The sequence below is a fragment of the Mesoplodon mirus genome, assembly GCF_964341445.2.
Source record: "Mesoplodon mirus genome assembly, chromosome: 10".
Classification (NCBI taxonomy): Eukaryota; Metazoa; Chordata; class Mammalia; order Artiodactyla; family Ziphiidae; genus Mesoplodon; species Mesoplodon mirus.
The window spans coordinates 67,279,482-67,298,343 of NC_138986.1; the positions used below are offsets into that span (position 1 = coordinate 67,279,482).

Sequence of the window (18,862 nt, forward strand, 5' to 3'; positions counted from 1 at the left end):
TAGATGCAGAGGAAGCTTTTGACAAAATTCAACACTCATTTATGAAAAAAACCCTGCAGAAAGTAGGCATAGAGGGATCTTTCCTCAACATAATAAAAGCCATATATGACAAACCCACAGCCAACATCATCCTCAATTGTGTAAAACTGAAAGCATTTCCACTAAGATCAGGAACAAGACAAGGCTGCCCACTCTCACCACTCTTATTCAACATAGTTTTGGAAGTTTTAGCCACAGCAATCAGAGAAGAAAAGGAAATAAAAGGAATCCAAATCGGAAACAAAGAAGTAATGCTGTCACTGTTTGCAGATGAATGATACTATACATAGAGAATCCTAAAGATGCTACCAGAAAACTACTAGAGCTAATCAATGAAGTTGGTAAAGTAGCAGGATACAAAATTATTGCACAGAAATCTCTCGCATTCCTATACACTAATGATGAAAAATCTGAAAGTGAAATCAAGAAAACACTCCCATTTACCATTGCAACAAAAAGAATAAAATATCTAGGAATAAACCTACCTAAGGACACAAAAGACCTGTATGCAGAAAATTATAAGACACCGATGAAAGAAATTAAAGATGATACAAATAGATGGCAAAATATACCATGTTCTTGAATTGGAAGAATCAACATTGTTAAAATGACTCTACTACCCAAAGCAATCTACAGATTCAATGCATTCCCTATCAAACTACCACTGACATTTTCCACAGAACTAGAACAAGAAATTTCATAATTTGTATGGAAAAACAAAAGACCTCGAATAGCCAAAGCTATTTGAGAGCAAAAAATGGAGCTGGAGGAATCAGGCTCTCTGACTTCAGACTATACTACAAAGCTACAGTAATCAAGACAGCACGGTACTGGCACAAAAACAGAAAGATAGATCAATGGAACAGGATAGAAAGCACAGAGATAAACCCACACACATATGGTCACCTTACCTTTGATATAGGAGGCAAGAATATACAGTGGAGAAAAGACAGCCTCTTCAATAAGTGGTGCTGGGAAAACTGGGACAGCTACATATAAAAGTATGAAATTAGAACACTCCCTAACACCATACACAAAAATAAACTCAAAATGGAATTAAGACCTAAATGTAATGGCAGACACTATTAAACTCTTAGAGGAAAACATAGGCAGAACACTCTATGACATACATCACAGCAAGATCCTTTTTGACCCACCTCTTAGAGAAATGGACATAAAAACAAAAATCAACAAATGGGACCTAATGAAACTTCAAAGCTTTTGCACAGCAAAGGAAACCATAAACAAGACCAAAAGACAACCCTCAGAATGGGTGAAAATATTTGCAAATGAAGCAACTGACAAAGGATTAATCTCCAAAATTTACAAGCAGCTCATGCAGCTCAATAACAAAAAAATAAACAACCTAATCCAAAAATGGGCAGAAAACCTAAATAGACATTTCTCCAAACAAGATATACAGATTGCCAACAAACACATGAAAGAATGCTCAACATCATTAATCAACATCATTAATCATTAGAGAAATGCAAATCAAAACTACAATGAGATATCATCTCGCACCAGTCAGAATGGCCATCATCAAAAAATCTAGAAACAGAGATCACCTTCCTCCCCACGGATACACCAGAAATACAGCTACACGTGCAACAACTCCTACAGAACACCTACTGAACGCTGGCAGAAGACCCCAGACCTCCCAAAAGGCAAGAAACTCCCCACATACCTGGGTAGGGCAAAGCGGAGAGATCCGCATACAGAGGATCGGTGCCGAGCGGCACTCACCAGCCCGAGAGGCTTGTCTGCTCGCCCGCCGGGGCGCGCAGCGCTGGAAGCTGAGGCTCGGGCTTCGGTCAGAGCGCAGGGAGAGGACTGGAGCTGGCGGCGAGAACTCAGCCTGAAAGGGGCTAATGTGCCACAGCTAGCCGGGAGGGAGTCCGTGAAAACTCTGGAGCTGCCGAAGAGGCAAGAGACTTTTTCTTCCCTCTTGGTTTCCTGGTGCGCGAGGAGAGGGGATTAAGAGCGCTGCTTAAAGGGGCTCCACAGACGGGCGCGAGTCGCGACTGAAAGCGCGGAGCCCAGTGACGGGCGTGGGACGCTGGGGCTGCTGCTGCCGCCGCCAAGAAGCCTGTGTGCGAGCGCAGGTCACTGCCCACACCGCCCTTCCGGGAGCCTGTGCAGCCCGCCACTGCCGGGGTCCCGGGATCCAGGGGCGGCTTCCCTGGGAGAACGCACGGCGCGCCTCGGGCTGGTGCAACGTCACGCCGACCTCTGCCGCTGCAGGCTCGCCCCGCACTCCGTGCCCCTCCCTCCCTCCCGGCCTGAGTGAGCCAGAGTCCCCGAAGAGGCTGCTCCTTTAACCCTGTCCTATCTGAGCGAAGAGCAGACGCCCTCCGGCTACCTACACGCAGAGGCGGGGCCAAATCCAAAGCTGAGACCCAGGAGCTGTGAGAACAAAGAAGAGAAAGGGAAACCTCTCCCAGCAGCCTCAGAAGCAGCGGATTAAAGCTCCACAATCAACTTGATGTATCCTGCATCTGTGGAATACATGAATAGACAACACATCATCCCAAATTGAGGAGCCCGGAGTCAGTGCTGTGCCTCTGAGGTGGGAGAGCCAACTTCAGGACACTGGTCCACAAGAGACCTCCCAGCTCCACATAATATCAAACGGCGAAAATCTTCCAGAGATCTCCATCTCAACACCAGCACCCAGCTTCACTCAACGACCAGCAGGCTACAGTGCTGGACACCCTGAGCCAAACAACTAGCAAGACAGGAACACAACGCCACCCATTAGCAGAGAGGTGGCCTAAAATCATAAAAAGTCCACAGACACCCCAAAACACACCACCAGACGTGGACCTGCCCACCAGAAAGACAAGATCCAGCCTCATCCACCAGAACACAGGCACTAGTCCCCTCCACCAGGAAGCCTACACAACCCACTAAACCAACCTTAGCCACTGGGGACAGACACCAAAAACAACAGGAACTACGAACCTGCAGCCTGCAAAAAGGAGACCCCAAACACAGTGACATAAGCAAAATGAGAAGACAGAAAAACACACAGCAGGAGAAGGAGCAAGATAAAAACCCACCAGACCTAACAAATGAAGAGGTAATAGGCACTCTACCTGAAAAGGAATTCAGAATAATGATGGTAAAGATGATCCAAGATTCTATTTCCCATATCCAAAATCTTGGAAATAGAATGGACAAAATGCAAGAAACAGTTAACAAGGACCTAGAAGAACTAAAGATGAATCAAGCATCGATTAAAAACACAATAAATGAAATAAAAAATACTCTAGATGGGATCAATAGCAGAATAACTGAGGCAGAGGAACGGATAAGTGAGGTGGAAGATAAAATAGTGGAAATAACTGCTGCAGAGCAAAATAAACAAAAAATCTAGAAACAATAAATGCTGGAGAGGGTGTGGAGAAAAGGGAACACTCTTGCACTGTTGGTGGGAATGTAAATTGATACAGCCAATATGGAGAAGAGTATGGAGGTTCCGTAAAAAACAAAAAATAGGGCTTCCCTGGTGGCGCAGTGGTTGAGAGTCTGCCTGCTGATGACGGGGACACGGGTTCGTGTCCCGGTCCGGGAGGATCCCACGTGCAGCAGAGCGGCTGGCCCTGTAAGCAATGGTCGCTGAGCCTGGGCGTCTGGAGCCTATTCTCCACAACGGGAGAGGCCACAACAGTGAGAGGCCCGCGTACCACAAAAAAAAAAACAAAAAACAATTACCATACAACCCAGCAATCCCACTACTGGGGATATACCCTGAGAAAACCATAATTCAAAAAGAGTCATGTACCAAAATTTCACTGCAGCTCTATTTACAATAGCCAGGAGATGGAGACAATCTAAGTGTCCATCAACAGATGAATGGATATAGAAGATGTGGTACATACATACAATGGAATATTACTCAGCCATAAAAAGAAACGAAATTGAGTTATTTCTGGTGAGGTGGATGGACCTACAGTCTTTCATACAGAGTGAAATCAAAAAAACAAATACTGTATGCTAAAACATATATATGGAATATAAGAAAAAAAAAAGGTCATGAAGAACCTAGGGGTAAGACGGGAATAAAGACACAGACCTACTAGAGAATGGACTTGAGGATATGGGCTGGGGGAAAGGTAAGCTGTGACAAAGTGAGAGAGTGGCATGGACATATATATACTACCAAACGTAAAACAGATAGCTAGTGGGAACCAGCCGCATAGCACAGGGAGATCAGCTCAGTGGTTTGTGACCACCTAGAGGGATGGGATAGGGAGGGTGGAAGGGAGGGAGATGCAAGAGGGAAGAGATATGGGAACATATGTATATGTATAACTGATTCACTTTGTTATAAAGCAGAAAGTAACACACCATTGTAAAGCAATTACACTCCAATAAAGATGTAAAAAAAAACAAAACAAAAGAATCTGCCTGCCAATGCGGGGGACACGGGTTCGAGCCCTGGTCTGGGAAGATCCCACATGCTGTGGATCAACTAAGCCTGTGCACCACAACTGCTGAGCCTGCGCTCTAGAGCCCATGCTCCGCAACAAGAGAAGCCACCGTAATGAGAAGCCTGCACACCGCAACGAAGAGTAACCCCTGCTCGCCACAACTAGAGAAAGCCTGCGCGCAGCAATGAAGACACAGCCAATAGTAAAAAAAAAAAAAAAAAAAAAAAAAAAAACAAACAAGAAAAAAAAATATTTGGGGAGAAATAAGAAAATCTGAATATGGATGGATATTATGCAATTAGTGTTAATTTCCTCAGATGTGAAAATGGTACTGTGTTAGGAAGGACAAAATCCTCATTCTTAGTCAATGTGCTCTGGAGTACTTAGAGGTGAGGGGTCAGGACAGTCTACAGCTGAATCTCAAACAGTTCAGCAAAAGAACAAAAAGTGTGTGAGAGAGACAAAGCAAACGTGGCAACATAGTAACGACTAGTTGAACCTAGGTGAAGAGTGAACAAGCATTCATTAAGCTATCATTTCGAGTTTTCTGTATATATGCCAACTTTCAAAATAAAGTTGGCAAAATAAAACAAGACAGACATGGTTATATTACTTTAGTGTACAGTGGGAAACGGGTGTAAAGCACACAGACATAAAAAGACTGGAAGGAAAAAAACCCAAACATTAATAGTGCTTTCTCTTCATAGTGGGCTTATAGGTGATTTTATTTTCCTTCCTAGTTTTCATATTTTTAAAAAATGCTCCATAATGGGTATGTTATGTTTATAATCAGAAGCAATTTAAACATGCTCCTAAAAAATGTTAAGTCAATGCCTTTAAAGGAATCACACATCATCTGGAAGATGGCGGAGTAGAAGGACATGCTCTCACTCCCTCTTGCAAGAGCACCAGAATCACAACTAACTGCTGAACAATCATCAACAGGAAAACACTGGCACTTACCAAAAAGATACCCCACATCCAACAACAAAGGAGAAGCCACAATGAGACGGTAGGAGGGGCGCAATCATAATAATATCAAATCCCATAACTGCTGGGTGGGTGACTCACTAACTGGAGAACACTTACACCACAGAAGTCCACCCACTGGAGTGAAGGTTCTGAGCCCCATGTCAGGCTTCCCAACCAGGGGGTCTGGCAATGGGAGGAGGAATTCCTAGAGAATCAGACTGTGAAAGCTAGCAGGATTTGATTGCAGGACTTCGACAAGACTGGCGGGAAACAGAGACTCCACTCTTGGAGGGCACACACAAAGTAGTGTGCACATCAGGACCCAGGGGAAGGAGCAGTGACCCCATAAGAGACTGAACCAGACCTAACCTGCTAGTGTTGGAGGGTCTCCTGCAGAGGCGGGGGGTAGGTGTGGCTAACTGTGGGGACAAGTACACTGGCAGCAGAAGTTCTGGGAAGTACTCCTTGGCGTAAGCCCTCCCAGAGTCCGCCATTAGCCCCACCAAAGAGCCCGGGTAGGCTCCAGTGTTGGGTCGAATCAGGCCAAACAACCAACAGGGAGGGAACCCAACCCCATGCATCAGCAGACAAGCGGATTAAAGTTTTACTGAGCTCTGCCCACCAGAGCAACACCCAGCTCTACCCACCACCAGTCCCTCCCATCAGGAAACTTGCACAAGCCTCTTAGATAGCCTCATCCACCAGACGGCAGACAGAAGCAAGAAGAACTACAATCCTGCAGCCTGTGAAACAAAAACCACATTCACAGAAAGACAGACAAGATGAAAAGGCAGAGGGCTATGTACCAGATGAAGGAACAAGATAAAACCCCAGAAAAACAACTAAATGAAGTGGAGATGGGCAACCTTCCAGAAAAAGAATTCAGAATAATGATAGTAAAGATGATCCAGGACCTCAGAAAAAGAATGGAGGCAAAGATCAAGAAGATACAAGAAAAGTTTAACAGAGTTGAACAGTACAAGAACTGAAATGAAAAATACACTAGAAAGAATCAATAGCAGAATAACTGAGGGAGAAGAACAGATAAGTGACCTGGAAGACAGAATGGTGGAATTCACGGCTGCAGAACAGAATAAAGAAAAAAGAATGAAAAAAAATGAAGACAGCCTAAGGGACCTCCGGGACAACATTTAACACAACATTCACATTATAGGGGTCCCAGAAGGAGGAGAGAGAGAGAGAGAGAAAGGACCCTAGAAAACATTTGAAGAGATTATAGTCAAAACCTTACCTAACGTGGGGAAGGAAATAGCCACCCAAGTCCAGGAAGTGCAGAGAGTCCCATACAGGATAAACCCAAGGAGAAACACACCAAGACACATAGTAACCAAACGGGCAAAAATTAAAGACAAAGAAAAATTACTGAAAGCAGCAAGGGAAAAATGACAAATAACATACAAGGGAACTCCCATAAGGTTAATAGCTGATTTCTCAGCAGAAACTCTACAAGCCTGAAGGTAGTGGCATGACATATTTAAAGTGATGAAAGGGAAGAACCTACAACCAAGATTACTTTATCCAGAAAGGATCTCATTCAGATTCAACGGAGAAATCAAAAGCGTTACACACAAGCAAAAGCTAAGAGAATTCAGCACCACCAAACCAGCTTTACAACAAATGCTAAAGGAACTTCTCTAAGTGGGAAACACAAGAGAAGAAAAGGACCTAAAATAACAAACCCAAAACAATTAAGAAAATGGTAATAGGAACATACATATCGATACTTACCTTAAACGTGAATGGATTAAATGCTCCAACCAAAAGACACAGGCTTGCTGAATGGATACAAAAACAAGACCCATATATGTGCTATCTACATGAGACCCCCTCAGACCTAGGGACACATACAGACTGAAAGCGAGGGGATGGAAAAAGATATTCCATGCAAATGGAAATCGAAAGCTGGAGTAGCGATACTCATATCAGATAAAATAGACTTTAAAATAAAGAATGTTACAAGAAACAAGGAAGGACACGACATAATGATCAAGGGATCAATCCAAGAAGAAGATATAACAGTTACAAATATATATGCACCCAACATAGGAGCACCTCAATACATAAAGCAACTGCTAACAGCTATAAAAAAGGAAATTGACAGTAACACAATAATAGTGGGGGACTTGAACACCTCACTTACACCAATGGACAGATCATCCAAACAGAAAATTAATAAGGAAACACAAGCTTTAAATGACACAATAGACCAGATAGATTTAATTGATATTTATAGGACATTCCGTCCAAAGACAGCAGATTACACTTTCTTCTCAAGTGCGCACAGAATATTCTCCAGGATAGATCACATCTTGGGTCATAAATCAAGCCTCAGTAAATTTAAGAAAATTGAAATCGTATCAAGCATCTTTTCTGACCACAACGTTGTGAGATTAGTATCAATTACAGAGACAAAAACATAAAAAACACAAACACATGGACACTAAACAATACGTTACTAAATAACCAACGGATCACTGAAGAAATCAAAGAAGAAATTTTAAAAATACCTAGAGACAAATGACAATGAAAACACGATGATCCAAAACCTATGGGATGAAACAAAAGCAGTTCTAAGAGGGACGTTTATAGCAGTACAAGCCTACATCAAAAAACAAGAAAAATCTCAAATAAACAATCTAAACTTACACCTAAAGGAACTAGAGAAAGAAGAACAAACAAAACCCAAAGTTAGCAGAAGGAAAGAAATCATAAAGATCAGATCAGAAATAAATGAAATAGAAACAAAGAAAACAATAGCAAAGATCAATAAAACTAAAAGCTGGTTCTTTGAGAAGATAAACAAAATTGATAAACCATTATTAGCCATACTCATCAAGAAAAAGAGGGAGAGGACTCAAATCAATAAAATTAGAAATGAAAAAGCAGTTACAAAAGACACCACACAAATACAAAGCATCCTAAGAGACTACTACAAGCAACTCTACACCAATAAAATGGACAACCTGGAAGAAATGGACAAATTCTTAGAAAGGTATAACCTTCCAAGACTGAACCAGGAAGAAATAGAAAATATGAACAGACCAATTACAAGTAATGAAATTGAAACTGTGATTAAAAATCTTCCAACAAACAAAAGTCCAGGACCAGATGGCTTCACAGGTGAATTCTATCAAACATTTAGAGAAGAGCTAACACCTATCCTTCTCAAACTCTTCCAAAAATGTGCAGAGGAAGGAACACTCCCAAACTCATTCTATGACGCCACCATCACCCTGATACCAAAACCAGACAAAGATACTACAAAAAAATTACAAACCAATATCATTCATGAATACGGATGCAAAAATCTTCAACAAAATACTAGCAAACAGAATCCAACAACACGTTAAAAGGATCATACACCATGATGAAGTGGGATTTATCCCAGGGATGCAAGGATTCTTCAGTATACACAAATCAATGTGATACACCATATTAACAAATTGAAGAAGAAAAACCATATGATCATCTCAATAGATGCAGAAACAGCTTCTGACAAAATTCAACACCCATTTATGTAAAAAACTCTCCAGAAAGTGGGTATAGAGGGAACCTACCTCAACATAATACAGGCCATATACGACAAACCCACAGCAAACATCATTCTCAAAGGTGAAAAACTGAAAGCATTTTCTCCAAGATCAGGAACAAGACAAGGATGTCCACCCTCACCACTATTATTCAACATAGTTTTGGAAGTCCTAGCCATAGCAATCAGAGAAAAAAAATAAAAGGAATCCAAATTGGAAAAGGAGAAGTAAACCTGTCACTGTTTGCAGATGACATGATACTATACCTAAAGAATCCTAAAGATGCCATCAGAAAACTACTAAAGCTAATCAATGAATTTGGTAAAGTTGCAGGATACAAAATTAATGCACAGAAATCTCTTGCATTTCTATACACCAATGATGAAAAATCTGAAAAAAAAATTAAGGAAACACTCCCATTTACCACTGCAACAAAAAGAATAAAATACCTAGGAATAAACCTATCTAGGGAGACAAAATACCTGTATGCAGAAAACTATAAGACACTGATGAAAGGAATTAAAGATGATACAAACTCATGGAGAGATATACCATGTTCTTGGATTGGAAGAATCAGTATTATGAAAATGACTATATTACCCAAAGCAATCTACAGATACAATGCAATCCCTATCAAATTACCAATGGCATTTTTTACAGAACTAGAACAAAAATCTTAAAATTTGTATGGAGACACAAAACACCCTGAATAGCCAAAGAATTCTCGAGGGAAAAAAATGGAGCTGGAGGAATCAGACTCCCTGACTTCAGACTATACTACAAAGATAAAGTAATCAAGACAATATGGTACTGGCACAGAAACAGAAATCTAGATCAATGGAACAGGTTAGAAAGCCCAGAGATAAACCCACGCACCTGTGGTCAACTAACCTATGACAAGGGAGGCAAGGATGTACAATGGAGAAAAGACAGTCTCTTCAATAAGTGGTGCTGGGAAAACTGGACAGCTACATGTAAAAGAATGAAATTAAAACACTCCCTAACACCATACACAAAAATAAACTCAAAATGGATTAAAGACCTAAATGTAAGGTCAGATACTATAAAATTCTTAGAGGAAAACATAGGCAGAACACTCCATGACATAAGTCACTGCAAGATCCTTTCTGACCCACCTCCTAGAGTAATGGAAATAAAAACAAAAATAAACAAATGGGACCTAAGAAACTTAAAAGCTTTTGCACAGCAAAGGAAACTACAAACAAGATGAAAAGACAACCCTCAGAATGGGAGAAAATATTTGCAAACAAAACAACTGACAATGGATTAATCTCCAAAATATACAAGCAGTTCAACCTGATCCAAAAATGGGCAGAAGACCTAAATAGATATTTCTCCAAAGAAGATATACAGACTGCCAACAAACACATGAAAGGATGCTCAACATCACTCATCATTAGAGAAATGCAAATCCAAACTACAATGAGGTATCACCTCACACCAGTCAGAATGGCCATCCTCAAAAAATTTACAAACAATAAATGCTGGAGAGGGTGTGGAGAAAAGGGAACCCTCTTGCACTGTTGGTGGGAATGTAAATGGATACAGCCACTCTGGAGAACAGTATGGAGGTTACTTAAAAAACTAAAAATAGAACTACCATACGACCCAGCAATCCCACTACTGGGCATATACCCAGAGAAAACCATAATTCAAAAAGACACATGCACCCCAATGTTCACTGCAGCACTGTTTACATAGCCAGGTCATGGAAGCAACCTAGATGCCCATCAACAGACGAATGGATAAAGAAGATATGGTACATATATACAATGGAATATTACTCAGCCATAAAAAGGAATGAAATTGGGTCATTTGTAGAGACGTGGATGGATCTAGAGACTGTCATACAGAGTGAAGTAAATCAGAAAGAGAAAAATAAATATCGTATATTAACGCATATATGTGGAACGTACAAAAATGGTACAGATGAACCAGTTTGCAGGGCAGAAAGAGAGACACAGATGTAGAGAACAAATGTATGGACACAAAGTGGGGAAAGCGGCGGGAGGGTGGGATGGTGGTGGGATGAATTGGGAGATTGGGATTGACATGTATACACTGATGTGTATAAAATGGATAACGAATAAGAACCTGCTGTATAAAGAAATAAAATTAGGAAAAAAAAAGAAATCACAGGTCTCTTTCCCTGACAGCCTGCCCGACACGCTCAGGGCAGAGTCTGCAGAACAGAAAGGTGTGCTGAGGTCTGATTTCAGTTTCTACCAGGACACCATGCCATGAGAAGGATGGCAACCGCTTACTTGGTGCTGGGTCTTATTCTCCATGTGCCCCAGCTTCGCGTTCATCTTATCCTGAACGGACACCAGCTCTGCTTTGATCTCCTCCACAGCTGCCTCCAACTGATTCTCCAGCTTGTTGATCAGGGGTTCACATCGACAGCCATTTATTGGTGCCTAAGAGGGAAGACAAAAAGGCATCAATCCAAGTGGTTCGTTCCTTCTGAAAATATGTGTCTGTCAGTCCACCAGGGGACCACACGTGATGGAGGAGACTCATCCCTGTGGTAACTTTGGACTGACAGGCCAAGCCTTGGCTCCGTAGATGTTAAGAAGATTCAGAGAGGGCCTCCCTGGTGGCGCAGTGGTTGAGAGTCCGCCTGCCGATGCAGGGGACACGGGTTCGTGCCCCGGTCTGGGAGGATCCCATATGCCGCGGAGCGGCTGGGCCCGTGAGCCATGGCCGCTGGGCCTGTGCATCCGGAGCCTGTGCTCCGCAACGGGGGAGGCCACAACAGTGAGAGGCCCGCATACCGCAAAAAAAAAAAAAAAAAAAAAAAAAAAAAAAGAAGATTCAGAGAGTGTAACATATGGTCCCAGTCCTCAAGCTGCTTTTATCCACTATCCGGCCTCAAGATTATCTATGCAGTCACCTAAGGATGGTGCAGAGAGTCTTGTAACATCCCTGTGCTCTCCAGGCCTAAGTGGCAGGAGGGTACTGCACAGTTTAGGTGGGGAGGGCCAGCTGGCTGATCTTCAAAGCTCATGCCTTCTGTAGTCACCGCCAAAAGTGGACATTAGCCCCCAGCAACAGGGTTACACAGACACCTCGCTTACAGCCTACAGTTCTGCCCTGACAGGGCCCAGCAGGTACCTGCATCACTTTGCCATCCTTGCCCCGGTACAGCGTGTAGAGCTGGTACGCTCTGAACTCGTGGGGGGCGGCTGGTGGTGAACAGCGATGCCTGGGCCTCTTTTTAGGGTGACTGTGAGTGTGCGAGCTCTTCTGCTGTCCAGGCTGCTGGTCTGCTGGTGGGGTGGGGTCAGAAAACGCTGACGCCTGCGGGAGAGAAGGCGACAGCCACCCTGAGTGCCGTGACATCTGCGAGCCTGACGCCCAGCCGGCGGCTCCGGTCTGGCCCGCCTTGCTGGTCTCTCGGCGTTCTACGCCAGGTACGTGTCAAAAGAGATGTACCAGCCTGCTTACCTTGTGTCCGCAGCCGGCCAGGGCCGATTTCTGTGCTCTGGCTCCAAACCAGCAAGCAAGCCAAGTGCAGTGGCTTTTTAGCTGCTGGGCATGATGCTATCCCAGGGCCCTCCGCCAACCCTCCCTCCCAGCCTTCTCGGCAGCTCTCACGTGCCTCCTGACCTTGGGCCTTGACTTTTTCTGCCTGTTGTCCTTTGCTCTGGGCTCCGGGGACGCGGACAGGAAATCTTCTCTGGACTCTTCTTTTCTGGGTACAGCCTGTTCACTGCTATGGGTGTCTCCTGCTGAGACACTTCCCTACAGAGAAAAAAAAGCCCAGAAACCTCTTCTACTTGATCCCCCAGCCTTTTTCAATAATGGCATAAAATTTCCCAGCCTCCATCCACTAAAGGACCCCTGGGAATCTTTGGCAATGACAAATTTCAGACATAGGAAGCACTGCTTGGTGGTTTTAACTGAACACCTGTGCTTTTCCTGGTGCGTTGAATGTTTGGTTTTTCACTTATTAGGTGCCAAACTAGATATCGCCTTGGGTCTAACTCTATGTTCTGCAACTTTAGGAACGTAGTACACACAAAACACCTCAGCATTAGAGATTTTTTGGTCTTTTACATTTCAACAAAAAGACAACGCCACTCATTCTTTGATCTTGGACCCTCACAATTCACAGAGGAGAGAGAACCTTCTGAAATGAAAAAAAACCCAAATCACATTTCTGGTCCTTGTGAGAACTTTTACAAGTTAATATGTACAATTCACACACGGGAACCTAATGCGAGTTACAATGCCTTAACCCTGGAAATTGGTAAGATTTTCAAACAGAGAGAAAAACAAATAGTTGGTATAAAATTTTATGTGCCAGAAGTTGTCTCTATATCCTAGTCGTCTTCTTCCTGGGAGAGCTGAAAGGCATGGTTCACTCCAGGGCTGCTGTGCACAGCTGTGCAAGCTGTTCAATGCACAAAGGCACCTAGCCGAGGGCATGAGTGGGGCTGAGGGAGCTGAAGTCCATCTTGGGCTCTATTCACCATACGTGCCCTGGGCTAGGCTGGTCTGCCCAGAAGGCATCTTTTTCTAACTTGCACAGAGGAGCCGTATGGGCTAGCACAGCCTCTGTTCACTCCCTAAGGGGAAGGAGAGGCAACAAGCTACGCTACTGGTCCTCCAACTGTAGTCCACATTGGAATCACCTGGAGGGCTTGTTCAAACACAGATTGCTGGGCCCTACCCCAGAGTTTCTGATCCAGTGGGTCTGGGGTGAGGCCCCCAAATTTGCATTTCTACCAAGACTCCAGGTGACAAGTGGATCCACATTTTGAAAACCTCTGCTCTACATGATGAAGGGTGGGGTGTCAGAGAGGCTGTGCTGTCCACATGGAAGCGACAAGGCCACGGATGCACGGGGCTCGCAAATACAGCCACACAGGGTGCTGGAAAAGACGGGCGGCATGAGAGCACACGGCCTGAAATCGCGGAGAGGAGAAGACAAGAGGCCAGAAGGAAAGACGGACGAGATTTGAAGGACCCCGAGGAAAGGAGAGACAGAGGAGGGCCCGGCAGCCGCCAGACGGGCCCGGAGGAGGCGGGGAGACAGTTTCCCACCCTGGAAGTGGGCGGGAGGGCTACCCCCCACCTTGCTTTGTGCCACATCATCTCTCGGCACAGACTGAGCTCTCCTCTCTTCCTTGAGCCTCTCTCTCTTTTTCCTCAGGCTTCGCCCACGACTGAAGCGTAAGACCTGAAGGAAGCAAGAGGCATCGTTACAAACCACTGGTGTGCGTGGACCTAATGGAGCCTCCAGCCGAGCAGGGGGAGACCAGGCATTCACATCAAACAAGCGCCTCTAGACCACCCACTATGCCTCCTACATCCTGTGCTGGGCGCTTAGGGTCCCAGAGACGGGAGGACATCATTCCTGACCTTGAGCTCACAGTTTGGACAGCAACACTAACAGGCACTTAGTAATGGGCCAGGGCATCTACGTAGGTGTGAGCAGGCCGTGCAGGGCTCAGCTCCAGGGAGCATGGCTCACACAGACCAGGATGTGAACGGTGTCCCCTGGAGTTGTGTGACAACAGCCCTATGCCAGGACTTGTCTATCTTGGGACACTGGATGTAGCCCAGCAGATTTTCTCTTGGCCAAACTGTATCCAAGTCATATTCAAACGTAACTTTAATTCAAGCCGAACTGAGATGTACCTGTGAGCCACGGTACCAACCACGGGGCAGGAGTCTCTTCCCCCAGAAGAAGGCTGTGGTCTGCCCCTTCGAGGGCAGAGAGGTGGAACGGACACAGCCAAGTACACGTGGGACCCCACAGGCCCAGAGGAGCCCAGCAGCAGCTAGCTGGGGATCTTCAGGCAAGTGATCTGACCTCTCTGTGCTCCATCTTCTCAACGTGAGAACGGGGAGCTGCCGGAACTCACCGAGACAATGTAGGTGGCCAGCGCGCCTTGGACCAGTGGTCACTGGGGGTGTCTCCACCTGCCTAGGGGCCTTAGAGTGCTCAGCTGGCAGAGACGTTTAATCACAGAGTACAGACCTGTGCGCTGGTGGAAACCTTCAATCCCTGGCTCAGGTCCACACCCTTCTCCTCCAGACTCCCTACTCCTAGTTTCAGGGTTCACCTCCCTTAAAAAAACCCAAGGGGGTCCAGACGGTGAAAGCACTTTCAAGGCCACACTATCTTTCTGCAATAAAACAATATTCTACTGTCTTCTTATACAGATAGATAAGGGCTCTCTGAAGTTCAGTCTAGTGTTTTTCATCTCAATGTCAGACTTTCTTCTTCTTGTGTTCATTAAATTCAAGTGACACATTATAAGACACAAAAAATCCTCCACGGGCAGTGGGTACCTCCTAAATGGAGAATTCCTGACAATATCTGCCTGCAGCTGAACCGGATTTTTAAATTATATTCTCATCCCCTAAAGCCAGCAGTTCTGAAAGTGTCCAGGGACCCGAGTCCATGAGGTTAAGATTATTTTCATAATAGTACAACATTGGCATTTTTCATGCTCATTCTCTCATGAGTGTACTGTGGTGTTTGCCAGAAGCTACATCAGTGACATTACAATAGGCTGCATGCAGCAACAAAAGATGCCAGAATTCTAAGTAGGACAGTAAGGAGATGAGCAAAAAATGTAAACATTGCTACTCTTATTTTTGTTTTGAAAAAGTTCTTTTTCACAAAATGATGCTATTTATGTTGCTACAAAATGGACTTATTTTTAAATGAATATCTTTAATATTTCTAAACTTTATTTTCAAATACAGTAATTATTGATAGATATAAACTCACATAAACAGAGCTCTTTATGGGCCTCCGTAATATTTAAGAAAGTAAAAGGGTCCTTAGACCAAAAAGGTCTGAGAGCCAGTGTCCTCAGCTAAATTTTAGACTCAGTAAAAAGTCGAGTCTGATGAAAGGAAGCAAGTAAGGCCCGTTGCGCATCTGCTTTACAGACACTTAGAACAGGACACAGCTCCAGGATCAGCCTGAAATTCACCTTCCAGAGCATTTGTGAACCACAGCAATAAAAAATAAGAAGTAACACTCACTTCACCCAAACACAAAATAATCAGAAAAATTCCCTCTATAGACCATGTTATTAGCCAATGAAAACAACTCTGCATGGCTCACAGCCTTTCTCAGAGAGCCAGGCCATCCACCAAATGGACCATCATCAATCTTTCCCACTTCACAGAAATCAGGGAATATTGACCTTAAGGCCTCAGAAAGAAGTATCCTCTTAGTACTGCTGTGAACCATCAAAATCCATGGTCAACTAAGGTGCCAAGGCAAGGGGATTTCTCGTTTCAGACAAGACCATTTCTATAACCACAGATCAACAGAACAGTATGCATGCAATTTTATGCATATTCCAAAGCTTTTTCTTTGCACTGAAAATAAGGGTTAGGAGGTACAATTATGTAAAAAAAAAAAAAAACTTAAAAAATATCCTATTTGCTATTCAATATGGGTGTGGAAAAACTAGCTTAAGTCATTTTTTTAACGGAAATGCTAAAGGAGAACCACACAGGAAAATAGTCCACAAGAGAGCTTTATCCCTGGGAATCGAGATTCTTGGGCTCTGGAAGATAAATGACAGGCAGGTTAAAGGCACATCAATCCTCGTGTGCCAGGGGACCCTCCATCCCACAAGACTTGATGATCCTCATGGAGCTAGCTGTCCATCAAACTACCAGACACTGAAATGCCAGGTAACTAACGGATTCTGACACTTATATAGCACCGTCCTTTTTTCTTTTTTTTTTTTTTTTTTTTTTTGCGGTACGCGGGTCTCTCACTGTTGTGGCCTCTCCCGTTGCGGAGCACAGGCTCCGGACACGCAGGCCCAGTGGCCATGGCTCATGGGCCCAGCCGCTCCGTGGCATGTGGGATCTTCCCAGACCGAGGCACGAACCCGTGTCCCCTGCATCAGCAGGCGGACTCTCAACCACTGCTCCACCAGGGAAGCCCCCCACCGTGTCCTTTTTGATCTGCAAGAGACTAGCATTTTTTTTTTTTAATCGGGATTCCCAGAGGTGATTCTGCTGAGGATTTGTTTGCAAACAGCTAGACAGAGGTGGAGTCTTTTTCCAAAGGAGCACCCAACTCGCACCTGTCAGGGGCTCTGTGGATTTTCAGAGCCCACTGAGAAGGACCTTCTCCACGGGCAAGAGGGTGATTGATTTTGCAAGAGACAAAAATCTTAACCATTTCCAGAAACTGCTAGTTATATCAGGCACGTTTTTAAAACTTAAATGGAATCAAGGCCATGCAGAACCCCAGGCTGGCTGGGATTGGGCCATGGTGCAGCAGGCTGGGGTCTGGACTCTCCCTCTGGCTCCCTAAGACTTTATCTTCCTGCAGCATTAGCCAGAATAAGGTGAAAAACCAATCAGTGTTCGCTGTAAGGTAAGAGACTAGCTCTAACTGGGAAATAACCTAAATGTGTAACATTAAGGAAATGGTTTAACAAGATACTGAACAGCAACCAAAGAAAGAATATTATGCTTCCACTGTGATAAATAACTGTAAAGATTACAGAACAGTTTCCTATTACAGTTAGGATAAAGGGCATAATACCAAAGAGTATATACATTGTGGACACAACTATACAAAAATTATATGTCTGTGGAAGGTACTATAAACAAAGTTATTTCAGGGTGCTAAAATTATAAATAGGTTATAAATCATCACTATTAAATTTCTTTGTGACTTAGATCATTTCAACCTCAACTAAGATATCAGTCATCTTCTTAAATTGAATGATGGCCAATATACCATTATTTAATAAAAAAGGAGAAAACTATACTGTACTCAACTGCCTCTAGTGGACATTTATAGCTTTGTCTGCCCAGACGGATGCCTCATCCCACCTCTGTCTGGGAAATACCTCTTCTAACCACATGGTCAAACAGATGCCACCATCTTCCTAAAGCCATCTCTGTCCCGCCTGTTCCGGGCATTTGCCCCAAGCTCGCCAATCATGATCTTCTCCTATGATGTTTTACCGTTTTTATTTATTTTTTGGCCGTGCCGCACTCCATGTGGGATCTTAGTTCCCCGACCAGGGATTGAACCCACGCCCCCTGCATTGGAAGCACGGAGTTTTAAACCACTGGACCACCAGGAAAGTCCCTCCTATGACATTTTAAACTGGAACTTTTCCCTGGCTGGGAAATTATGATTCAGGAAACTGGTTGTGACAATGATCCAGCCACAGAGAGGAAATGATGCCCATGTATGAGAACAGCCTGCTGGGCCTGAGATCTCTGGTTCCAGGTGTCCTGGAGGCTCACGTGGATTCCTACACTTCCTGCTGCCTAGACAGTAAGCTCATCCGTCCCCTTCTTAAGTTGGTCTGAATTGGCTTCAGTAGATAGCAACTGCGGAATCCCAATGACCCTGAAGCCCCCGCATAATCAATACAACAAAAAATGCAACAAATCCTACCTGGGGTGCTTTAGTGAGGAGGAGAGCCACTTCCGGATTATTGTGGTAGCGGGCAGTCTCCAGTGGAGTCCGGCCTGCCTAAGGAAAGGCAAAGGGAGGACCAGTGAGTATGGAACACCAGCCCCGCGCCTGCACAGCCCAGCGGGGACAGCTCTCCCAGGAGCTAGCGACCCGGTCACACCAGCACCTACACGTGTGCTCAGCGAAACACAACCGTGCATGTGACATGGTCCTGCTCTTGAGCCTCACCCATCCAACGGGGAGCCCAGTCACACCTGAGGACACAGGCACACGGGGTAAGTGCTGACCAGGTGAGCAGTAGGTGTTCTAAGAGATAATGGTCAGGGGCACTGCTCAACCAGGAAGGCTTCCTGGAAAAGGGATGAGGGAGGTAAAAACAAAACAAAACAGATGGGGTCAAGGTGGAACTTGAG

General features: G+C 44.4%; 1 protein-coding gene across 4 annotated transcripts in view; it reads right to left on the minus strand.

The window, feature by feature from the left end:
* The window catches only part of ANKRD6 (ankyrin repeat domain 6), a 224,502-nt gene that overhangs the window by 32,464 nt on the left and 173,176 nt on the right, over positions 1-18,862 (minus strand). For 2 of the 4 annotated variants that reach the window (XM_082633607.1, XM_082633606.1), the window contains 5 exons: positions 18,429-18,506; positions 14,100-14,204; positions 12,629-12,763; positions 12,134-12,319; positions 11,284-11,436 (listed from right to left, as the gene is read on the minus strand). In XM_082633607.1, the coding sequence (XP_082489733.1) occupies positions 11,284-11,436; positions 12,134-12,319; positions 12,629-12,763; positions 14,100-14,204; positions 18,429-18,506 (657 nt within the window). The remainder of the gene's footprint in view (positions 1-11,283; positions 11,437-12,133; positions 12,320-12,628; positions 12,764-14,099; positions 14,205-18,428; positions 18,507-18,862) is intronic. The other 2 variants (XM_082633609.1, XM_082633608.1) reach the window with 1 other exon arrangement.